Source organism: Natator depressus, chromosome 20, assembly GCF_965152275.1.
Source record: "Natator depressus isolate rNatDep1 chromosome 20, rNatDep2.hap1, whole genome shotgun sequence".
Taxonomy (NCBI): domain Eukaryota; kingdom Metazoa; phylum Chordata; order Testudines; family Cheloniidae; genus Natator; species Natator depressus.
Window position 1 is genome coordinate 2,658,384 of NC_134253.1, and position 24,123 is coordinate 2,682,506.

At 62.5% G+C, this 24,123-nt stretch overlaps 3 protein-coding genes across 3 annotated transcripts; 1 reads left to right on the forward strand and 2 right to left on the reverse strand.

Moving 5' to 3' along the window:
* Nucleotides 1-1,302: 1,302 nt before the first annotated feature.
* On the reverse strand, nt 1,303-5,788 carry MIP (major intrinsic protein of lens fiber). The gene is made up of 4 exons (XM_074934905.1): nt 5,417-5,788; nt 2,944-3,108; nt 2,286-2,366; nt 1,303-1,571 (listed from the first exon to the last, which is right to left on the reverse strand). Exons 1-4 carry the CDS (start codon nt 5,786-5,788, stop codon nt 1,386-1,388), a joined length of 804 nt encoding a protein of 267 aa, XP_074791006.1. The 3' UTR covers nt 1,303-1,385.
* Nucleotides 5,789-9,620: 3,832 nt separating this feature from the next.
* LOC141975246 (aquaporin AQPAe.a-like) lies at nt 9,621-13,114 on the reverse strand. Its single transcript, XM_074935543.1, has 5 exons — nt 13,100-13,114; nt 11,793-12,152; nt 11,051-11,215; nt 10,883-10,963; nt 9,621-10,032 (listed from the first exon to the last, which is right to left on the reverse strand). Exons 1-5 carry the CDS (start codon nt 13,112-13,114, stop codon nt 9,817-9,819), a joined length of 837 nt encoding a protein of 278 aa, XP_074791644.1. The 3' UTR covers nt 9,621-9,816.
* A 6,770-nt stretch (nt 13,115-19,884) lies between these two features.
* SPRYD4 (SPRY domain containing 4) lies at nt 19,885-23,659 on the forward strand. Its single transcript, XM_074934840.1, has 2 exons — nt 19,885-20,007; nt 21,629-23,659. The coding sequence occupies exons 1-2, from the start codon at nt 19,917-19,919 to the stop codon at nt 22,174-22,176; spliced, it is 639 nt and encodes a 212-aa protein (XP_074790941.1). The 5' UTR covers nt 19,885-19,916; the 3' UTR covers nt 22,177-23,659.
* Nucleotides 23,660-24,123: the final 464 nt, after the last annotated feature.

The window sequence follows — 24,123 nt, forward strand, 5'->3', positions numbered from 1 at the left end:
TGCAGTGCTGGAGTAAGGGGTGGCGGCTGGGGGAATCAGCGGGGCTGGGACACAGGGCCCCCAAAAGGTCTGTTTGCTCAAGGGGGCTGTGGGCAGCGTGGGGAGGGGCAGAGCTAGCAGCCCTCCTCGGTGTCAGGGTTTTACAGACACACACCCTGTGAGGTAGGGACGTAGCCTTAATCTCCGGTTACTGATGGGGGAAACTGAGGCATCGAAAGGGGGCTGGCCAGGCCCACCGTGAGATAGCAGCACAGCTGGGAACAGAACCCAAACTGTTCACACAGCAGAACACTTAGGGACAGTGCATGCTTTTCACGCCACTTCTGGCAGGCCAGGGTCTGAGCCCCCTTCCCTCCCCGCCGGCAGGGACTAAGCCCACCTCCTCCCCCAGCATCGTCCCCATTTAACAGGCAGGGACAGTGACTGGGGGGGGGGGGCAAAGCGATTGGCCCAAGGCTTCAGAACGGAATTGGGACAGAGCTGGGGTTCGGCCTCCACAGATCCCAGCTCCAAGCTCAGTCTGAAGGCTCCTCCCGACACACTGCTGAACAAAGGTTCCCAACCCAACCCGGGGAGGCCGGGCAGTGTTCTTATCCCCATTGACAGAGGGGGAAACTGAGGCACGGGAGGGGCCTGACTCACCCAAGGGCAACAAGAGAGCTGGGCATAGAACTCAGGAGTCCTGACTCCCAGCCCCCCCTGCTGTAACCACTAGACCCCACTCCCCTGCCAGAACCAGGGAGAGAACTCCCAGCTCCCACCCCACATTAACCCAGTAGACCTCAATCCCCTTCCTCAGCTGGGAATAGAACCCAGGAGTCCTGACACCCAGCTCCCCCTGCTCTAACCACTAGATTATACTGCCTCCAAAGAGGGTTTTTTTTTGTGGGGGTGGAGAATTAAATTCATTGACAGGATTGACACACCCGGGGAGGGGGCAAGTAAGGGAAACCGGGGGGGGGGCATAGATCTAGTTTAACCCTTTCCTTCCCCCTCCCCTGGTCGCACACACAAAAGCACCCACACACGGGGGCAGTTCTGGACACTGGGGGCAGTTCCATGTGGGGGGGCATCCCCAGCACCAAGTACAATTATTTCCAAGGTTTTATCACAGCAAAAAAAAAAAAAAAAAGAATTAAATTAAAAAAACAACAAGAACAAAGAGATACCAGACCCCCTCCCTGCTGCCCGCCCCCCGGGTCCCCCGGACCCCCCTTGCCGTCCGTGAGCAAGCGCAGCACATTCGGTCCCTTCCATCTCCCCTCCGCTGTGATTCCTACCGGCCAGTCAGAACTACTGTCCGGATACTGGGCCAGGCTTTGCCGCCGGTTCCGTCCCTGCCCCGGGGGCGCAGCGTGTCTGGGGGGCGCTGCCCGGGCTCCTCTTTATAGTGCCTGCGTTTTCAGCTCCATGGGCTCCCCGGGGGACTCTGAGGGGGCCTGGCTTTCCGCTGCCTGCTCGCCTTTGAGGATGGCGAGCCGCTCGGCCAGGCCCCGCATCCGGGGGCAGAGGACAAAGTCGTAGAGGAGGCCAGCCAGCGTGGCCCCTAGGATGGGCCCGACCCAGTACACCTGGGGGGAGGAGGCACAAGGGGCGCGGGGGTTAGGCAGAGCCTTTGGGGGGGGGGGTTCGTCCATCCCTGAACAACCCGCGCCCCACCCCCTGCTTCGATCTCCTGTCCTTTCACGCACTCCCCACCCCCACCCCGCTGCTGCAGGAGCCTCCCTGTCGCCTTGGATTTCTCTCTGTCCCCTTCCTTTGCAGTCCCCTGGAGCAGTCCCACCGCCCCACCCGGATCTCCCCATCTTGTTTCATCCCTGACATTCATGGTAGTGGGGGTGGGGGGAGAGCCCGCTGCTCTGAAACGCCGCTTGAGCTGGCGTGATGAGACCCAAGACACAGGGGTGAGCTGTTCTCAGTCCACCCAGCAGGGGCAGCGCAGCACACTGTAATGCAGCCCCCTCTGGGGAGGGACATGGCAGCTGTTTATACAGGGATTGTTCCACCCAGCACTGATTTGCAGCCCCCTCTGGGGAGAGACATGGTACCTGTTTGTACAGGGATTGTTCCACCCAGCAGTGAAATGCAGCCACCTTTGGGGTGGAACATGGCAGCTGTTTAATGGCTGCATGAGCATGCAGGCCAGGGCATGAAGGACGGTTGAACCCTCAGGGTAGGGTATCTTGGGAAGCAGGCCAGGACACCAGGGATGTCCGAAGGCCGGTGTGGACCCAAAAGAATGGCTGCGGGGAGCAGCACACCCCTCCCTGCTGCCCCCTCCTTACCCAGTGGTTGGCAAAGTTGCGGGTGATGACGGCAGGGGCAAAGGACCGCGCGGGGTTCATGCTGGCTCCTGTGTAGTACATCTGCAAGAGAGGCAGTGGGAAGGTGAGGTTCCCCCGAGATCCTAGCTCCCCCGCAGCGCTGGCTGGCCCAGGGGTGGGGGCAGGGGAGTGGAGCACCCATGGGAGGGGGTTGGGGGTCCCCAGCTGCAGGGTTTGTTAGGTCACTTTGGGTGCTATGCCCAGGGCTTCTCCCACCCGGGAGGCACTCTAGCCCACCTCTCTATAGTCATAGCCATTTCTAGGCCCCCCCGGGGGTCTCTATGGTGAGTCTGGCACCCCAAAGACCCCGCTGCCGGGGGGGCTGGGGGCTGCAACCACAGAGACCCAGCCCAGGTCATAGCATAGCCCCTGCCCTGACCCCCCCAGCCATAGGGAGGTGGTGGGGGAGGTTTTATGCAAAGGCCAGGAGGCATGGTTGTACGTATGCAAATTAGGGCATTGCCTCATTTACGTAACACCTGGAGCCCTCTGGGCCTGGGCTGGGGGTCTTCGCTTTGCAGCGGAGATGAGTGGGCTGGGCTCAGGCTGGGCACGGCCTGCCAGGACCCCGCGGAGCAGGGCCCCAGGTCTCGGGGCGGGGGGAGCACGCGTGCGTTACCCCGAAGAGGTGTCCCAGGGCGAGGGAGAAGCCGATGGCCAACGCCACCGAGCCCACGCGCCCGTCATGCCGCTCGTCGCACGTGGCAAAGAAGCAAAGGACGAACTGCAGAGTCAGGAAGATCTCAACGGTGGTGGCTTGGGCCAGGGTCACGCTGGGGTGGATCTGCAGAGACGGGGGAACAGAGAGAGGGATCCAGCTGGGATCAGCAGCGCCCGTCCCAGCACTCGGGGCGGGGGGAGGGGGGCAACCTCCCCAGCGTAGCCCCTGCTTCCAGCTCTCCCTCCACGTAGGGGTCCCTCGAATGTCCCCGGTCAGTACCGTGCCCCTCGCTGCAGCACCTCCCTTAGCCCACACCCGGCCAGGTTTCCTGCACCCCCCGTCCCAATGCTGCAGACACTGTTAGCAGCTTAGAATCGTCGACTATCAGGGTTGGAAGGGCCCTCAGGAGCTCATCGAGTCCAACCCCCGGCTCAAAGCAGGACCAATCCCCAGTTTTTGCCCCAGATCCCTAAATGGCCCCCTCAAGGATTGAGCTCACAACCCTGGGCGTAGCAGGCCAATGCTCAAACCACTGAGCTATCCCTCCCGCTGCCGCGCTTCCAGCCCCCGTCCGCAGCGGGCGCTGCTGAGCGGACTCACCCTCCCGGGGCTGGAGACGCTGGCTGCAGAGGGCGCCTGCCGCTTGGGCTGGGCATATCACATCCACGCCCCGGGGGGGGCCCTAGCCGAGCTCATCAAGCCGGGGGCTGTGCTGGTGTTAGGACCCTCCGCAGCCTGCAGCGACACGGGGGGCCACAGTTTCCCCAGCCCTCGGGCAAGCAGAACCCAGTGTCCTGTGGACGGCACAGGGCGGGAGGAGAGACCCCACGCGCGAGGGAAACCCACCCCCTGGGGGGACAGGAGGAAACAGCTCCCAGAGGCCCACGCTGGCCCAGCCTTTAAAGGGGCATCAAGGTGCGGGAGGGGTAGGGTCTAGTGACAAATCCACTTCGCCAGTGCCACCACGCTGAACGCCACGGGCCATGCAGGGCTCCCCAGAGACGCAGCTCAGATCCTGCCGTGCTAAGGGGAATCTCCGCTACCGGTCAGCTGCACAGGGGCTAGGACACACTACAGAGCAGGTCCACTGCCGATCCAGAAAAGGGCAGCGTGAGCGTGTCTCTCTCTCTCTCTCTTACACACAATTGTACATGAAGTCAGTGGAGGACAGGACTCTCCCAGGCAGCCACCACCGCCCGCCCAGCCACGCTCGCTCGCACTGAATAAGCAGCTCTGTCTGGTGCCAGAGGCAGCGCACCCTGGCTGGGGGACTGAGCCACTTTGCGGTCTCCTGAAGGCACCGGGTGGGAGCAGCGCCTGATCAGCGGGGATCTGCCGTTTTACTAGATCTATTGGGGGAGCTGCTGAAAACTGCAGGCAGGTCCGTGCTCCGGCTGCTGGCGCTGGGAGCAGAAGAGGAAGGGTTTGGCTCCCGGGGAAACTGAGGCGCGCAGGGACAGTGGCGTGATTCTATCCCCGTCGTGGCGCCAGCACGGCTCGCGGCTGTTCTGGAGTAAGGAGTGACTCTAGGCCCTCTGACGCTGGGCTCGGGATCCCCACGGGCGCGACGGCAGCCCAGCTATTGGGGTAGCGTTACTCCGCTGTCTTCCTGCCCGTCAGTTTCCCCGTGCGTGGCTGCAGCGGGACCTGAAGGGGGAAGAGGCCCCACTGCTGGGTTCGGGTCTCCCAAGCCCCGTGCGCTCAGCTCCCTGCACAGCTCTCAGGCTGTCCGGACGCCCCGGCATGGGACCGTCGGGTCTCGCCTGGCCAGGAAGATAAACTTAGGGGCACAAAGCCGGCCTTGGGAGACAGCTCCTCCTGCCCTGTAGAGCGGACCCTCACCTCACCCAGCCCTGGCACCCCCAAATCACTCCCTGCCTTGGGAACCACTCCTCCACCCTCACCACTAGGTTCTCCTTCCCGAGCCAGGGAGGGAACCCCGGAGTCCTGACGCTGCTGACTGCCCCCAAGCCAGGCCCTTTCACAGACTCCAGCACTGGCTGCCGTGGGGCTGTGGGGGGCGACGTGACACGGAGGGGCATGGGTGCTCGTTCCTCCCGTGCGGGGCCCACGGCTCGTGGCGCAGGCAGCCGCAGGTTCGGGCGGGGATGGGACGACGGCTGCGCCCAGCATGGGGAGCAACTCACTGCTCTGGTCCCCGTGTTGCTGGAGATGGGGCGGGGGGCTGGGTCTGAGCCCCATAAACCAACCATCTATTCATGTGGGCATTATGAGGTCAGGACCCTTGCTCCCCCAGGATCTGGGGTCCCCCTCACCCCCACTGTGGGGTCCTTTCCCAGCCCATCTCCTGGTCCTACCCCAGCCCAACCCCCCCAGAGACAAGCCCCTCCTGAGCCCCTCCCCCAGGGTCCTGAGCCCCATCCCAGCACCCCCAGCAACAAGGAGCCCCCCCCATTCCCCTCCAGGTTACCGTGTTGAGTGCCAAGTTGCCGCGGATGGCAGCCGGCGTGAGCCCATAGAGCACGGCCGCCCCGGCCACCCCGCCCAGCACCTGGGCCACCATGTAGAAGACGGCGCGGAGCAGGGAGAGCTGGGCGCCCACCAGGAAGGCGAAGGTGACGGCCGGGTTGACGTGGGCCCCACTGACGTGGCCCAGCACCTGCATCAGGGTGGCCGCGGCCAGCCCGAAGGCCAGGGCCACCTGCAGCACGTTGAGGGGCCCGACCCCCCAGCGCAGCGAGGCCCCCAGCCCGAAGAAGACGTAGATCATGGTGGCGAAAAACTCGGCGAAGACGGCCCTCCAGAAAGAGGGGGAGCGCACCTCCCACATGGCGGGGGGCATGGGGGGCGCGGGCTGGGCCGGGCGCCTGCAAACTCACTGCCCCCACCGGCTCTGGCTCCTTTCTACGGGGGACGCCCAAGCTGGGGGGTTTATATGGGGCCCTTGGTCCAGCCCAGGAGGTGGGATTCGGGACTGGGACTCTTAACTCCTTCATTGCCTGCAGTGGGATGGGCCGCCCTCGGCTGTATAAAGGCTCCCCCTCCCCAGCTGATGCCAAGAGGGAGGGACAGGATGCGGAAGGGACTCAGGGGTGAGGGGAATCGGGGGGGGGGCGACATCTTTCAGGGACCCATCCTCTGCCCCCCACCCCGGGAAGGGCCCTCCTGTCCTGCCGACCCAGAGTTCAGCCGCTCCCCGCCACCCAAAGAAGGGGCAGAGCTGAAGACTGTCGCCCTGGCTGGGCTGGGGGGACGGACAGAGCTGCCCCCCAAGTCACCTCTCCTATCCTGTGGGGGAATCAGGGTCTCCTTGTCACTGGCCTCCAGCAAAGTGTGGGGGGAGGTAGGTGCCAGGCAAAGGGGGCGTTATGGGCCCGCGATGGGCCGCGGGGGGTTGGGTTATCTGGAGCAGTGTTCGGGGCAGCACAGATCCCTCTGGGGAACCACCAGACCGTGAGGGGGGAGTGCTGCTGGCCCCATCCTGGGGCACCCGAGCCCCTTGGGACACCAGAACGACCCAGCCCGGGGGCCAGGCCCCGTCTCCTGCCACGCTGGCTCCTCACGATCGCCCAGGAGAAACAAGGCGTTACACCTGGGCCTCTCGGGGCAGGAGAGCAGCTGCCGGGACCATGGCACAGGGCTGGGGCCACGCTGCCCGCCCCTCGTATGTCCTGCCCTCCTTACACCCTGTGGCCCCGCGCCATGTCTTGGTGGCTCTTGCCAGCGGTGCCAGGCTGGGGGCACCACATCAGCATCTGGCAGGGACCAAATTGGGAAGATTTTTTTCTCTTGGCCCCGGGCGACAAAACCCCGAGGGCCGCCCCTGCCCTGCCCTGCCGACCCCTGAGCCAGGCGGGCTTTCTGCACCCCGGCAGCGCCCAGCGCCTTTGGGACTGCCAGGGTGGGGTTCTGGCAAGGAACTGGGTGACTGGTGTTACCCTGAAAGGAGGGGCCAGGATTAGGCCTGAGCCCTTCCCCCGCCACTGCCTGGATCCCCACCCCAAGCTGGAGTCACGAGGTCAAACCCCATTCCCATCTGAAGCACCCCCTGGATCAGTCCCCTGGGGGCTGCAGGATCAGGCCCATGCTGTGCCCCTCCCTGCTCCCTCTACCCATCCCCCCAGGGCGGGATTTTGTCTCTCCAGCACTTTGCAGCCCATTCAATGGGCCCGGTTGTTTGCCAGGAAGGTTTACTCAGCGCTGGCTTAACGGGAGCTAATTCCCCCAAGCCGTGGGGGATTAGCTGGGGCTGTGCCATTGGGCGGGCGGGCGAGAATCTGCCAGGCCTGCAAGCGGCCAGGATAATGGGTTTGCTTCACTCAGCACCGAGCGCCCGGCCGGGCCTCAGCTGTCAGACCCGGGGTGGGGGGATGGGAACCAACCTGCCCTCACTCGCAGCCACTCCACTCTAGCTCGAATTCAGGAAGGGGGAACCCGGGGTGGGCTATTTGTGTCTGGTGCTGAACACCCCTCAAAAGCTTTATGCACCCACAACCCCCCGGGCTGTTCTCCCTCATTTCCAAGTGGGGAAACTGAGGCACACAGACTAGAAAAGTGACTTGCCCAAGGTTACACACAGTAAGTCTGTGGCAGAGCCAGGGACAGGGACAAAACCCAGGAGTCCTGGCTCCCAGCCCCCCTGCTCTACCCACTAGCCCCACTCCCCTCCCTCTCCTGGGGACAGAACCCAGGAGTCCTGGCTCCCAGCCCCCCTGCTCTAACCCACTAGCCCCATTCCCCTCCCTCTCCTGGGGACAGAACCCAGGAATCCTAGCTCCCAGCCCCCCTGCTCTAACCCACTAGCCCCATTCCCCTCACGCTCCTGGGGACAGAACCCAGGAGTCCTGGCTCCCAGCCCTCCTGCTCTAACCCACTAGCCCCATTCCCCTCACGCTCCTGGGGACAGAACCCAGGAGTCCTGGCTCTCAGCCCCCCTGCTCTACCCACTAGCCCCACTCCCCTCCCTCTCCTGGGGACAGAACCCAGGAGTCCTGGCTCCCAGCCCCCCTGCTCTCGCACTTTGGCCCCTGCTCCGGTGCCCGCTGGCATCCAAGCACGGTGTGAAGATTCCCCAGCGATGGTTGTCATGGTTGCGGGGCTAGTTACCCCTCGGCTCCCCCCCCCCCCGCAGCGTCTCCCCTTAGGCCTTTACCCCCCCGCCCCGGGCGGAACCCCCCCCAAATCTCCCACTTGCAGACTGGGCCCTGAGGCTATGGCCCCTGGCGCATCCATCCTGCCTCGGGCAGGTCCAGCCGGGCCCGGTCCCCACAGCTCTCCCCTTGGCGGGCTGGGCCCTGACGCACAGTGACCAGGCAGCTGCTCACCCAAAGCCGGCTTTAATCGGAGCAGCAGCTACAGCATGTGGGGGGAAAGGGGGTCAAACCCACTGCCAGGCCGCGCCCACGGCTGTTGTCCCTCGGGCTCTGCCATGCCGCTTGTTCGGCCACCCAGCTCTGCGGGTGCCAGCCGGATTCCCCCGGACGACATGCCCTTTCCAACCCCTGCCTCAGCCCCTCTGCCCTCCTGCGTTCCTGGCCCTCTCCCTGCCCAAGGGGTCGCTGAGTCGTGGGGTATCTCGAGCCTGCTTGTTTTCCCAGCCAGCCCCCTGTGAAACTAACCCGGCCCATCCCTCCAGCACCGCCCCGGTGCCAGGCCCGTCCCTGGTTACCGGGCAGCTCCCGATCCGTCCCGACGGTTCATTCCCCTCCAGCTTCAGCTGCCAGGCACTGGACCCCGCCCTGCCTTGGCCTGCCGGCCTGCCGAGCCCTCTGCCCCACGGATCACACCTGGAGCAGGTTGCTCCAGGCGGGCCCAGGGGACGCTGAGAACGAGTGGCCGGCTGCAGCCAGAGCGGGGTGAGCCCCGCTCCCAAGTGGTGCTGCTGGCTTGTTCTGGGGGCGATCAGCAGTAACCGGGGGGGGGGGGGGCACTGCTGTAGCCAGGGTGGCCTGTATCTGTGGGGCAGGGGAGGGTCCAGACCTATGAGCAAACCCAGACTGCGAATGGGGGGGCAGAAAGCCAGAGGCTTTTTTGCCCTTGAGCTCGGTGGCCGTGGGGTCCGTGTGGTGCCCAGCGATCAGGCTGCAGCACCCAGCCCAGGCCCCAGCTGCCTTGGGGCCCCCTGTCTGGGGCGCCCCAGTGCCCCACGGGGCTGCAGGAACAGCAATGCAGTGAACCAGGCTGGGCTACACCACCCACCGCTGCCAGCCTGGGAGCCAAGCAGGAGCCTGCCAATAATGATCAACAGTACAGAGGAGCCGATAGGCTCCCAGCCAGCACCAGGGCTTTGGGCATGGACCATGCCAGAGCTATCCTCACCCACAACGAACTCTGGCACGGTGCCAGCATGGACAGAGTGTGCCTTGTGCCCCCCCAGGAGTCAGGGGAGCGGCACTGCCATTTTGAGAGGGGGAAACTGAGGCACAGAAAGCAGGCAGTCACATATTGAGTGAGTGGCATTGCTGCGGATAGAACGCAGGAGTCCTGGCTCCCAGCCCTCCCTGCTCTAACCACTGGATGCCACTCCCCTCCCAAAACCAGGGATCGAACCCAGGAGTCCTAGCTCCCCGCCCCCCACTCTATGCACAGGCTGTGCTGTCTGTCCAAAAGTGGAGGCCCTGTTTCTCTGAGCCCCAGGACTGAGCTGTGGTGGGTTCTGATCTGAACTGGCCCTGGTCTTGCCCGTCCCCTGCCTCCACCGGTGGATGCTGGGTGCAGCTGGCACCGGCGCTGGAGCAGCACTGGGGGTAGGGGTCGCTCAGTGGGGCTAGCAGGTGGGCTGAGGGTGGGCTGGATCATGACAGTGGGGGTTGCTCAAGGAGGCTGGCAGGTCCTTGGTGGGCAGGACGGGGCGGGGGAGGCCGTGCTGGCTCAGCGCTGCTCCCCCTTGCGGGGTGGCTTGGCACGGGCGGTGTCCTGGGGGGTGGCAGAGAGGGAGGAGCGGGACACGCTGGCCGTTTCCACAATGTCGATGTCCCGGCAGGTCAGGCAGGCGACCAGCTTCTCCCGGGAGGCGCTGGAGGCAAAGAGGAACTCGTAGGAGAGGCCAGCCAGCACCGCGCCCAGCGAGGGGCCGATCCAGTACACCTGCGGGGGGTGGGGGGGACAGGGGTCAGCGAGATCCAGTACACCTGGGTGGGGGATGGGGGTCAGACAGGGCCCAGGGAGATCCAGTGCACCTGGGGGGGGACGGGGCCCAGGGAGATCTGGTATACCTGGGGTGGGACAGGGATCAGACAGGGCCCAGGGAGATCCAGTGCACCTGGGGTGGGGGACAGGCCAGGGGTCAGACAGGGCCCAGCGAGATCCAGTACACCTGGCGGGGGGGACAGGGCCCAGTGAGATCCGGTACACCTGGGGGGGACGGGGCCCAGGGAGATCTGGTATACCTGGGGTGGGACAGGGATCAGACAGGGCCCAGGGAGATCCAGTGCACCTGGGGTGGGGGACAGGCCAGGGGTCAGACAGGGCCCAGCGAGATCCAGTACACCTGGCGGGGGGGACAGGGCCCAGTGAGATCCGGTACACCTGGGGGGGACGGGGCCCAGGGAGATCTGGTATACCTGGGGTGGGACAGGGATCAGACAGGGCCCAGGGAGATCCAGTGCACCTGGGGTGGGGGACAGGCCAGGGGTCAGACAGGGCCCAGCGAGATCCAGTACACCTGGCGGGGGGGACAGGGCCCAGTGAGATCCAGTACACCTGGGGGGGACAGGGCCCAGAGAGATCCGGTACACCTGGGGGGGGACAGGGATCAGACAGCGCCCAGCGAGGGGCTGATCTAACACACCTGGGGGGGCAGGACATGGGCTCAGGCTGGCCCCACGCTCCCCACACGCCCACTGCAGGCTGCTCAGCTCCAGGTACTGGACCCAACATGGCCTTTGCTGGCTGGGCACCCCCTGCCCCCCCCCACATGCACCCCAGCCTGGCTCACCCAGTGATGGTCCCAGATGCCCGTCAGGACGGCTGGGCCCAGCGATCTGGCTGGGTTCATGCTGCCCCCGGAGAACGTCCCCTGCAGAGACAGCAGGGTGGTGAGTGGACATTGCGGGACCCCGCCGGCCCAGCCTTGCCCTCCCTCTGGGGCAGGGGCATCTCTTACCGCAGCCAGCGCTCCGGCCGTCACGGAGAAGCCGATGGCCAGGCCGCCCGGCTCGCCCGCCCCTCGGCGCCGCTGGTCCTCCACGGCGAAGATGGTGAAGGCCAGCTGGAAGGTGGAGAAGGTCTCCATGGCGAGCGCCTGCCCAGCGTTCCCCTCGCTGCTCACCTGGGCCCGGGAACAAGACAGGGCAGCTCACACCCGGCACCAGCCCGGCCCTCAGGCCACGTGGGCAGCAGGGAGAACTGGGGGCCTGTGCCCCCCGGACCAGACACAGTTGGGCGTTCACCCCTGGGGGGCATCTGGGGCTGTGTTGGTGTCCTGGTGACCCAGCAGCGAGAGGTCTGGGGGGGTCCCCACTGGGCCGTGGGGACAGTGAAGGGGGGTCGAATCCAGTCAAGGTGGGATCCCTGCTTCTGGGGCACGGGAAGGTGTGAGTCTGACAGGTGGCCCTGCCCACAGGGTTGAGGGGCCACACTTCCATTGGGGATCAGGGCAGCACTGCAAATGGGCTGCTGGGGGGGGTCAGGGTGGCACTGCCAATGGGGGGCCAGGGCAGCCCTGCTGTCCCCCTGGAAGGCAGGTGTACCCTGTATCAGCACGCGCATCTGTCGGGCTGACCCAGGGACCGGTTACCCAGCTCCCTCAGTGCCCACGGGCCCCAGGCAGACGCTGGGAGCCAGAAAGCCCAGGGCCTGAGGGGCGGCCGGGGTGGGGCCCCCTGTGACCAGGCTGGGACACTCACCCTGGTGACGAGGTGGCTGGCGGCTGCAGTGGGCAGCGCCAGGCAGACGGCGGCCGAGGCCAGGACGGCGCCCAGGCACTGGGCCAGGATGTAGGCGGCTCCGTGCAGGGCATCCAGCTTGCGGGTGCAGAGGAAGGCCAGGGTGAGGGCCGGGTTGGCCTGGGCCCCGCTGACCTCGCCGAAGCAGTGAGCCAGCCCCACGGCCGCCAGCCCGGCTGTCAGAGCCGGCTGCAGTGCGGGTGGGGCTGTGATGCGCCCGGGGCCGCCGGGGCACGAGGCGCCCAGCACCAGCCAGACGAAGATCAGGGTGCCAGCCGCCTCCGCCAGCAGGGAGCACCAGAACCGACGGCTCCGCAGGTCCTGGGGAGGGGGGGACACACAATCAGCAACGAGGTGGGGGGGGAACCATGGCAACAGATATGGGGGCGTCTGGTCCCATGGCAATGCGCGGCAGGGAGTCTGGAACCATGGCTGCAGAGGGGACACTGTGGGGAGGGCAGGTCACGGGGCAGTGTAGGGGGCTGGCTGTGAGCTCTTCCCATCACTAAGCCATCAACCAGCAGATCAGACCCCTCCAATCTTGCCCCCCCATGCCAGGGACCCCTGGCACAGACGCGCTTCACCAACCTCAGTCCCTCCACGGAGCCCGGGATGGATGGGTCTTAGTGGGGTCAGGGAGGAGCTGGTCTCAGGCACTGAATCCCCTGGTTTGTGGGGGGGTTGGTTTGGATGCTGGACCCCCCCACCCAGTCATGGTCCTAATGGAGCTGGAGCTGAGTATGGAAAGAAAGAAAGAAAGAAAGAAAGAAAGAAAGAAAGAAAGAAAGAAAGAGCCTGTCCCTGGATGGGTGGATGGATGCAGATGGGTGGAGAGGTATGGATGGATGGACAGAGAGATGGATGTGGCTGGGTGGAGACGGATGGATGGATGCCAATGGATAGGTGGATATGGATGGATGGACAGATGCGGGTGGGTGGATGTGGACAGACGGATGGACACGGGTGGGTGGGTGGATATGGACAGATGGATGCGTGTGGGTGGATATGGCTGGACGGATGGACATGGGGGTTTGGTGGATATAGACAAATGGATGGACGGGGGTGGGTGGGTAGATATGGACGGATGGACAGATGTGGGTGGGTGAATATGGACGGATGGATGGACGGGGCAGGTGGGTGGATACGGACGGCTGCGCGGACGGATGGGCAGGGAGTTCAGAGAAGTTCTCCCAAACTGCCCAGGTGCCCCATAGCCAGGGGCCCGCTCAGCTGCCCGCTGGGGTGAGGGCAAGGCGGGCAGCCCTTACCTCACCGATGGCCATGCTGCCGGCTGGCTCCCGAGGGCTCTGCTCTGGGAGACACAGGGTGCTGCGCCGCTCTCCCTCCAAGGATCCTCAGACCCCCTCCCGCCCCTCCTGGCCAGGCTCCTCTTAAAGGTACAGCAGCCGCGGGCGCTGGGCAAGGGGCCAGAGGGGCGTCGGGGCAGAGCCCGAGGGGGCCCGCTGGGCAGAGGGGGCAGCAGCGTGTTTCCAGGGACACCTGCTCCTGGGAACCCCCCCCCGTCTCCTTAACCGAACCCACAGCAACCAACCCCCACCCACACATGCCACTCTCCTGACCCACAGCCCCAGCCCTGGGCTCCTCCACTCCCCCCAGCACGGCCAATGCCCCACATTCCCCTGCAAGTCCTGCCCCGGGCCCCCCATCAGCTGATGCTCCTCACTCCTGACCTACAGCCCCACTCCCCCTGCTATTCCCGAAGTCGGCTTCTCCTGAGCAGAAACTGCCAGAGTTTCTTTAATGGGGGCCCTGGGGGGGGGGCTGACAGGACCAAGCGTGTCCTGTGGCCGTGGGTAAAGCCGGGTGTGCCCCCAGCACCCCCGGAGCAGCTCCGGGGGTGGGGTTGGGGTGCGGGATGGGCAGGGCCCGGGTGGGGTGGGGGGTTGGGGTCTGGGATGGGCAGGGCTGGGGGGGGGCAGGACCCCAACCTGAAAGCGGGGCGGGGGGGGTGTTGGTGACTCAGGTGCCTGGAAACCAGCGGGTGTCATGGCAACCTGCCCCTTTGAATCTCAAAGAGGAGCCAAAGGCCTTCTGAAGGGGGTTGTCACGACGACCGAGGACCGCTGTTCAGGGCTGGGATTCTCCCTCCTACCAGAGATGAAAGGAGAGAGGAAGGGGGGCTGCGGAGCTGGGAGCACGAGGGAGGGCGAGTGTGCCACTGGCTGTGCGAAGGCACAAGGGAGGGTGCAAATGAGTGTGCAAATGGCAAGTGTGCAAACGAGTATACATGGGGTGACCGTGCAAATGAGTGTGAATGTGGGGTGTGCAAATGAGTGTGTGAATGGCAAGTGTGCAAACGAGTATACATGGGGTGACTGTGCAAATGAGTGTGAACGCGGGTGTGCAAATGAGTGTGCACAAGGACAGCATGAAAAAGAGCACGCGAGGGCACGAGGGAGGCAGCGTGTGTCTGAGTCACGCTTCGTGGAGCAGGTCTGCACGGCCGGGTGGGGCAGGTGGGGGAGCGAATGCACATGGGAGTGTGTGCACCAGTGAGTGTGAACGTCTGTGTCAGAGAGTGTGCGCAGGCAGGGGGAGGTGTGGATGGAATCAGGCACGCAAGGAGTGGGGAGTGGGGGGCTATGGGGCCAGGTGCCCTGTGATTGCGGGTGCGAGTCTCCTCTCACGCTGCTATCACACCCATGTACCACGAGTCCCGCAGAGCCCAGCCCCAGCATGGGGGGGCACCGATCACAGCGGGGGCCTCTGGAGACTGCAGTAGCACCAATGCCCTGGGTGAGCATGGGGAAAGGTCCCCCCCTGGACGCCAGGACACACGGCGGGTGCGTCCTTGGGGGCACCAGGCGCCTGGGTCTGCGGGTGAGCAGGTGTCTGGGCTCAGTTGCTCCATTTTAGAGGCAGGGAAAGTGAGGCGCGGGGGAAGCACGTCCTATTGGTGCAGCTGCGATAGAAGCCAGGAGTCCGGCCTCCCGTCCAGCAGACCAGTACGGTGCAGGAGGGGAACAGCGCTGGGCCGCCTAGGCTGTAAACCCCCTTCGATTGGAGGCCAGGGCCCTAAAGCCGCTGGAGCCGTCCCTGGAGAATTCCCCTCCGCGCTGCTCCCCCGGCGTTGCTGGCTCAGCAGAGCCTCCCCCCCGCCCGCCCCCAAGAGCTCCAGCTGGAGTCAGCGGGGCTTTACAGCTGAAGCACCCGGCTCAGCAAAACCTGGGGGTGCAGCGGCCCCGGGCTGACCCCGGCCGGTGCCGCGTTCGCTCTATTCTTCCTGCCATTCTCTGCGCGGCGTGTGCTGACTTGCTGCAAAGAGCCAGAACAATCAGCGGCCTCAATAGCTGAAACAAAGCCCCCCCTTTCCCCCCCCACCCGCTGCCACCCAGCTGGGACTTCAGCCCCCGCCCCCCGCCCCCCAAACACACCCACGCTGGGTGGGCGGCCCTGTCAGGCCCCATCAGCATCAAACGCCGGCCCAGCGAGAGCCCCGCTCTGCCCACTCCTGCTGCTGCCCTTGCCGTGCCCTCCCCGCGGGGCCCGCTCATGGGTGGGCACCGACGTTACTCTCGCTGTGCCAGCTCCCTGCCCGCCCCAGCCACCACGTGGGGGCCCCTGTCGTTGGCATCTCCACCCTCCACCCGCCCCTGTGCACACACACCCCCTTGTGCCCCCCAGAGCCAGGCACTATGTGGAAAGAGGCCCTCTCCCCCCCCCCAGGGAACCATGGAGACACCCCCCCAGCGAGGACCAGGGAGCAGCCCCCCTCCCCCCTTTGCATGGAGCGGGTGCTGCTGTCCCATCGCACCCTTATCCAGCACCCACCGGGGGTGACACACACACACACACACACACACACACACCCCGTCGCCTTTCAGCGGCTCTTCCCCGATCCCTGGCACCGCTGCCCACACACAGCAGCACCCGGGGCTGTGCCCAGGGGGCAGGTGTTCGCGTTGTCCTGTCTCCCTGGCTCTCCTCCCACCTCTGGGAGCCCTGGGGTGAGGTGAGACTGGTCTGAGACCTGCTGGTCTGGGGCAGGACAAACCAGCCCCCTCCTCCCTCCACCCTATAAACTCTGTGCTGCTCCAGCCAGTTGGGGGCACCACCCGGTTCCAGGGGCTTGCTCTGTTCGGGGCATGAAACGCCCGTCCAGCCCTCACCTCCCGCCCTGAGCCAGGCAGAGCGCAGGGGGATAGCGACTGGATGGGCAGCGCTCTCCCCAGGAGCAGAAGGAGGGGAATAAATGGGGTCAGGCATGGAAGGGCCAAGGGAGAAACCTCCCTCAGAACAGAGCTTGGCGGACCTAGATCCTGGCACCTCGTGGGATTTCCTTCCTCTCGTAACTGAAATAGGTGGGGCCTGTGAAAACACTGAACCTGATTATTCCATCGCCTGGCGCTCCAGGCCCGGTTCTCCATGGCCCTGCGCCTTCTTGGGCAGTCATGTGTCCCCGCGCGGATTCTCACTCACGCAAAGAAACGTGGCATTTGTGAAACCTGATGGGATGATTCCCACAACTGGACCATTAAAATCACCAGCCACAAAACCCTGTGTAGGAAGGACAGAGGGGAACAGAGGTGTTTTTTTTGTGGGGGAGAGGCGCACTACATGAAAGACACCCTTCCCGGCTTTAGAGATACTGGTAACTCAAGCACAGGATCTCCACTCAACTCCAGGCGCTAGGGCTTTAACGAAAACAGTAATTATCACGAGACTCATGACAAAATCACGAGAGCTGGCACGCTGGTCACGTGTGGAACGAACCGTGGTGTTCTTCCGGGGGGCTCTGATTTGGGAGACGTATGCTGGAGATTCCCTGCTGCTGGCAGGGAAACATCATTCGCATTTCTGAAAGTTACAAGTGTTGAAAAACTGGAGAGGGTGCAGAAAAAAGCCACCAAAATGATTTAAGGTGCTCCCCTGCCCCTAATCAATCAGAGCTTGTCTGTGGAGAGGAACGGCTCTACAACAATGCCTGACAAAACAGCGAGAGGTTTAAGGAGCAAACTCTATTTGGCTGGTCAGAGAGAAGCTGGAGGGTGAGCTGATTACAGTGTATGAGTACCTTGGCAGGGAGATAACACCAGACATCTAGTGGAGACAGGCAGAACAAGAACCAACAGCTGGTAACTGAAACCAGACAAATGCAAATTAGAATGCAGCAGGCCCATTTGTTTTTTAAACGAGGAGGGTGATAAAGCATTGGAACAAATTACCAAGTGTCCTCAGATCAAGACTGGCTGCCTTTCTGGAAGGTGCTTTAGCCAAACCCAAGTTATTGGGCTGAACGCAGGGGGAACAAGGTGAAAGGTCTGGCCTGTGTTGTACATTTCATGCCCACTTTGCACTGGTCTAAATGACTGTACAAGATCTGGGATGATGGAGAATCAGGCCCGAAATACAGAGCTCCCGCGACAAAAATCTCCAGCGGCTTCGCTCGGAACACAGGGGATGTGGGTGAAACTTTACTTGGTACCAATATTCCACAGCACGGTGGTGGGGAACAGTGTAAGTGGCTCTGGCTCCCAACCATGTTCTTGCTGGGTCCCCCGGTGAAAAGAAGCAGCTGGTGGCTCTTCCAGCTAAGGCCCCCCCAGGCGACAGCAGGGTTGCAGGTTCCATTAATTACTGAACTGTTGAGCACCCCCAGAGGTGATGTTCAGAGCCGAGAAGGAATTGCTGTCCACAGCTTCAACGTCACCACTGACCTGCTGTGTGACTGTGCGTAAGTCACTTCCCTACCCCGTGCCTCAGTTTCCCCTCCCAGTCTTCGTCATACAGTTTAAGGCCAGGGGCTGTTTCTCAGTATAGGTGTGTACAGCGCCCAGCACAATGGGATTCTATTCTACTCAGGTGCTTAGTCAGCCCTCCTCAGCTAGGATGGCGACAAAGGCTGTATAAATTCCTGAATACGCTTAGATTAGACCGAATAGTCTCTGGACTGAGAGGAAGGAGGGGCCAGTGCTTAGGGCCCCAGCCTGCGACTTGGGAAACCCAGGTTCTGCCACAGACTCCCTCTGTGCAACCTTGGGCAGGTCACTTCAGTTTCCCCACCTGTACAATGGTGATAATACCCCTGCCTCGCCTCCCAGGGGTGTTGTGAGAGTACATATGTTAAAGACTACGAGAGGCTCAGATACTGTGGTGAGGGGGGCCAGGTGACCTTAGCCAGAGAGATCCTTGTTGGGGCCAGGACAGCCTGCGTGCTGTGTCTGTGCAGTGCCTGGCGCACTGGGGGTGCTGCTGTCATACCCATAAGAATCAAGTTGTTCTTTATGGCACAGTCAGTTGAGGTGGCTGTCGAGGATCATGGGGACGTTACAGTGGATTACAACAGGTACTGAATAGTAATAACAACACTTTGCACTTCTCTGGGGCCTTCAGACCACACGGAGCTCGGCAAATATCTGGGCCCTACTCCGCCCGCCTTGGGTCGGGGCTCTGGGGGTCAGCCCTGCCCTGCAGCTGGGAACAGAGAGTCACAGAGTGAGAACAGGTTTCAGAGTAGCAGCCGTGTTAGTCTATATTCGCAAAAAGAAAAGGAGGACTTGTGGCACCTTAGAGACTAACAAATTTATTTGAGCATAAGCTTTCGAGAGCTACAGCTCACTTCATCGGATGCATGTAGTGGAAAATACAGTGGGGAGATTTTATATACACAGAGAACATGAAACAATGGGCGTTACCATACAGAGGGTAACAAGAGTGATCAGGTAAGGTGAGCTGTTACCAGCAGGAGAGTGGGCGGGGGGTGGAGTGGGGTGGGGAACCTTTGTAGTGATAATCAAGGTGGGCCATTTCCAGCAGTTGACAAGAACGTGTCAGGAACAGTGGGGGTGGGGGAATAAACACAGGGAAATAGTTTTACTTTGTGTAATGACCCATCCACTCCCAGTCTTTATTCAAGCCTAAGTTAATTGTATCCAGTTTGCAAATTAATTCCAATTCAGCAGTCTCTTGCTGGAGTCTATTTTTAAAATTTTTTTGTTGAAGAATTGCCACTTTTACGTCTGTAATCGCGTGACCAAAGAGATTGAAGTGTTCTCCAACTGGTTTTTGAATGTTATAATTCTTGACGTCTGATTTGTGTCCATTTATTCTTTTACGTAGAGACTGTCCAGTTTGGCCAACGTACATGGCAGAGGGGCATTGCTGGCACATGATGGCATATATCACATTGGTAGATGTGCAGGTGAACAAGCCTCTGATAGTGTGGCTGATGTGATTAGGCCCTTTGATGGTGTCCCCTGAATAGATATGTGGACACAGTTGGCAACGGGCTTTGTTGCAAGGATAGGTTCCTGGGTTAGTGGTTCTGTGGTGTGGTGTGTGGTTGCTGGTGAGTATTCGGTTCAGGTTGGGGGGCTGTCTGTAGGCAAGGACTGGCCTGTCTCCCAAGATCCGTGACAGTGATGGGTCGTCCTTCAGGATAGGTTGTAGATCCTTGATGGTGCGCTGGAGAGGTTTTAGTTGGGGGCTGAAGGGGATGGCTAGTGGCGTTCTGTTGTTTTCTCTGTTGGGCCTGTCCGGTAGTAGGTGACTTCTGGGTACCATTCTGGCTCTGTGAGAACAGGGGGGAGCCCTGGGACTAGAACCCAGGTGTCCGGGCCCCCCGGCGTCCCCTGACCACTCAACCCCACACCCCTCTCAGAGCTGGGGAGAGAACCCAGGCGTCCGGGCCCCCCAGCGCCCCCTGACCACTCAACCCCACACCCCTCCCCGAGCTGGGGAGTGAACCCAGGCGTCCGGGCCCCCCGGCACCCCCGACCACTCAACCCCATACCCCTCTCAGAGCTGGGGAGAGAACCCAGGCGTCCAGGCCCCCCCAGCGCCCCCTGACCACTCAACCCCACACCCGTGCCAGAGCTGGGGAGAGAACCCAGGCGTCCGGGCTCCAGGGCAAGGCCCCCTCAGCCAGTCCCCCAAGCTGGGCTCTGGAGCAGGGACTTGCCCCGCCCCTTTGGCAGGTGGGAGGTCAAAGGTCACGCCTAGGCCCCGCCTCCCAGGCTCCAGCGGAAGCCAGGCCCATCCAAGATGGCGGCGCCCCCGCCCGGCTACTTCCGCCCGGGTCACGTGAGGCGGGAAAGCTGGGGACTTGTCCCACGCGGCTCCAAGATGGCGGCGCCCATGCTGAGCGCTCTGCGGCGGCCGGGCTGGGGCCTGCGCGGGGTTGGGCGGGCTCGCGCCAGCGGCCCCCACCGGAGGGGTAGGCACCGGCCGGAGCCCCGCCCCCCGGGAGCCCCGCCGCCCTTGGGGGAGAGCCGCCCCCTGGACCCGCGGGGGCTGGGGTCCGCCTGGCCTGGCGGTGCCCCCCCCAGCTAGCCCTGGGGGGCTGAACTGCCCGCTGGGGCTGAGGGGGCTGGCGGCTGGGGCTGCCCCTGGGGGCTGGCTCGGGGGTGGGGGCTGGCGTTTTCCTGGTACTGCCCCCCTGGGGTGGGGGCTGGCTCTTAGGGGGCTGGCACTGGCCCCCAGGGGTGGGGGCTGGGGCTGAGGGGGCTGGCGGCTGGCGCTGCCCCCGGGGGTGGGGGCTGGGGCTGGCTCGGGGGTGGGGGCTGGCGTTTTCCTGGTACTGCCCCCCTGGGGTGGGGGCTGGCTCTTAGGGGGCTGGCACTGGCCCCCTGTGTTGGCTCAGGGGTGGGGGGGCTAGTATGACATCACTTCCTCAACACTGAGCTGCCCGGTTCTTGCGCTCCCACCGCCTCCTTTCTCTTCCCCAGCTGGCCTGGGCCCTGACCTGCTGTCTGGCACCCCCCCCCCCCATGCTGGGACTGGGACCCTAACTCCCATTCTCCTTACTGGGGCAGTGTGTGGGTGTTGTCTCCCCCCCCCCCCCCCAAGCTGATCTGCCTTTGCAAATGTTTGGTGCGACCTAGTCAAGTGATTTCCCAGTCCCTGATGCATGGCCACTCCCAGCCCCTGAGACTCGCAGCTTGACCTTTCTCCCATTTCTCTGCAACCCACTTCCTGGCTAGCTCACTCCCCTCGCTGAGACTTGGCTCCCACCATGGAAAAGATTAGAGCAGCTGCAGGGGCGGCTGTTTTTAAAGGGACTTTGAGCTCAGCCCCACGGTTAAGCTTTGTTTAAGAACCATCCGAGATCTCACGTGAGTTACTGTGATTTGCTTTGCATGAGTGCCTGGTGGGGCGCAGGGATCCTGTCTGGGTGCTCACAGGGGTCCCCACACCAGAGACTGGCTTCAAATTGAGAGAAATGGGCATTGGGTTCTTTTGATCTGCCTCCTACTTTAGGATTCATGCTTTTCCCTGCTCCTATGAAGGTTACAAACTTACTCCTATGTTTTTTGCTGGGAAGCTGAGATGCTCCTGTAAATCAGCTCACTCCAGGAGCCAAGACATTTAGCAACATTGGGGGGTTTCTTGACTCAGGATGAAATTGCAAGAGTTGGCAATGCTGTGATCATTAATGCATGTATCCTTGCAACGCCCCTTGTGAGAGAGGGAACTGCGATTAACTTCATTGTACTGATGGGGCAGAAGAGAGATTTTCAAAAGCGACCTGCCTGTAAGACTCAGAGCAGGGTCTGTCTTTTAACTACATCAGTGCAGTGCTTTGCACAAAGGGGCCCTGATCTCAGGTGTGACTAACCCTAAAAATGTCAGGTGTTAGCAAAACAGGAAAGGACCCCAAAATATAATTTTTATTTTGTGTGCCCTTTAAACCAACAACCTAACTGCCTCACCCCAGCCCACTAATGTGAATTATCTTGGTTCTAGTCATCTTGGAGTGGAAGAATTTGCTGCCCTAGTGGATTCTTTCTGTGAGCTCTCAGTAAAGCTTCTCCTTGTTTTTTCCCCCTCTCCCACAGACATCAGTTTCAAGCTAGATGAGCGAACAGCTCACAGCAGCCTGGATCTCTCCAAAAAAGACACTGGCGTCATTTACCGCATGCTGGGGATTGACCCAACCAAAGTCCCCCAGAACCCTGAGCGATTTCGGGAGTGGGCTGTGGTGCTGGGGGACGCTGCCGTGTCCAGCGGCCAGCACTACTGGGAAGTGACAGTCAAGCGCTCGCAGCAGTTCCGTATCGGCGTGGCTGATGTGGACATTTCCAGGGAAGGGTGCATTGGGCACGACGACCACTCCTGGGTGTTTGCGTACTCCCACCGCAGGTGGTACGCCATGCTGGCCAACGAAACCACCCCCATCAGCAACATCGGCAACCCTGAGCGCGTGGGGCTGCTGCTGGACTACGAGGGCAGGAAACTCAGCCTGGTGGATGTGGGCAAACAGGTGTTCATCCATACCCTGGCCACGGATTTCCAGGGGCCCGTGGTGCCCGCGTTTGCTCTCTGGGATGGGGAGCTGCTAACTCATTCTGGGTTGGATGTGCCCAAGAACCTCCGGGACAGTTAATGGTCAACCGCAGGGCCTGGGATGTCTGGACATGCCCTCCTGTAGGGAAACCTCCTTCAGCGTGAGGCAGAGAAAGGGATTTGGTCAGTCCCCTCACCCCGTTCAGTCCTGAGGGGGCGCTCTCCAGGCAGCTCTAGAGCTTGCTTTCCCCTTGGGAAGGAGCAGTCCCCTCTCAGTCCCCAGTTAGGAACCAACTCCAGCTCTTCTGCTGAGCTAAAGCAGGGTCCTCAGGCCAAGATTCTGCCTGCTAGGTCTGTGGCTCAACCCTGGAGCAGAGAAGCCCCTCGCTGCCCCTGGAGATCAGGCAATCCCAGACTTGTTTCCCTTCTCCATCTTAGCTAGTCCTTAGGAGCTTTGTGGCCATCTGCCACTCCTGTGCCAAACGCCCTGCCGGTCCCTGCGCCTGTTCCCCCATCAGTGCTCCCGGTGGCAAATTTGGATTTGAATGACATGAGGCTTTGCTGGAGGGAGGGAAGCGTCACTGTCGCCCCCTTCTGTCTCAGGGAGGGGGGACAGTCGGGCGCAGCAGCTCTCAGCTGATCGGTCGTGCGTCTCAGCGGCTGCACCTGAACCCAGCCGGAAATCTAGATCCCATTCCCCTCCTGTGTCGGCAAGGGCCGTTACGCTTCCGTTTCCACAAGTGCTTTATTAAGACGCAGCTTATTAAGCCGTGCTTTATTAAGAAGCTCCCTCTTCTCCCACAGCATCCCCGCCAAAGCTGTGGTCGCTTTCCCCCCACTGTCCGGAGTCAATCAGCAGGCCCCAGGGATGGGCGGGCAAATGAATCCTGGCGCCGTTGCTTAGTGCAGCCACAGGGCTGTTCCTAGGTGCAGGGGAAAAAACCCGGGAAGGAGCAATACGTTTGGGCAGGGACTTTGTGTCTGTAGCTTTCCTCTCAGCCATGGTTTGTCTGGCTTAGCCGGGGGAGGGGGAACAGTGCTACCCCCTCACCCCCAACCCCATTAAGGACTTTGCCACTGCCCCTTCCCAATCCTTCAGGGCAGGGGTGGGGCTTAGGAGCCAGAATTTACCAATGTGCATTGCCAAAGAGCCACAGTAACACGTCAGCTCCCCCCAGCCCCCTGCCCCCAGTGTCTCCTGCCCATCGTGATCAGCTGTTTTGTGGTGTGCAGGAAGCTTGGGGGGGAGGAGCAAGGGCGCGTCAGACTCGGGGAAGGGGCGGGGATCTTGGGGAAAGGAGTGGAGTGGGACAGAGCCAGGGGTTGAGCAGTGAGCACCCCCCAGCACATTGGAAAGTCGGCACCTGTAGCTCCAGCCCCTGTGTCTATGTGAGGAGCTGCATATTAACCTCCGAAGAGCCGCATGTGGTCCCATCCCTCAGCAGCCCCGGTGCATCCGGCTACGTTCACACAAACCCAGCCCCCCGGTGGTGCTTTGCTGACAGTGTGTATTGGTGGGTCTCCCAATCCCCTCCCCTATAATAAACCGGAGAATCCTCAGCAGTGTGCGTCCCCTCTCTCTGCGCCGGTGCCGCTCTCCGACGTGTGCCAGGAGGGGATTCCTAGCGGAAACAGCCGCTCCCTAAACAGTGCCCAAATGCAGCCAGGTTGGTCTGTCTGGGCCCCTCCCCCCACAGCTTTGCTGACACTCCTCACTCCTGACCTGCAGCCCCCTGCTCTCCTGGCCCTAGGCTCCCCTCAACTCTGCTGGTGCCCCTGACTCCTGACCCGCAACCCCCTGCTAGCCCAATCCTGGGCTCCCCTCAACTCTGCCGGTGCCCCTGACTCCCGACCCGCAGCCCCCTGCTAGCCCAATCCTGGGCTCCCCTCAACTCTGCCGGTGCCCCTGACTCCTGACCCACAGCCCCCTGCTAGCCCAATCCTGGGCTCCCCTCAACTCTGCCGGTGCCCCTGACTCCCGACCCGCAGCCCCCTGCTAGCCCAGCCCTGGGCTCCCCCCCACAGCTCTGCTGGTGCCCCTCCTAAC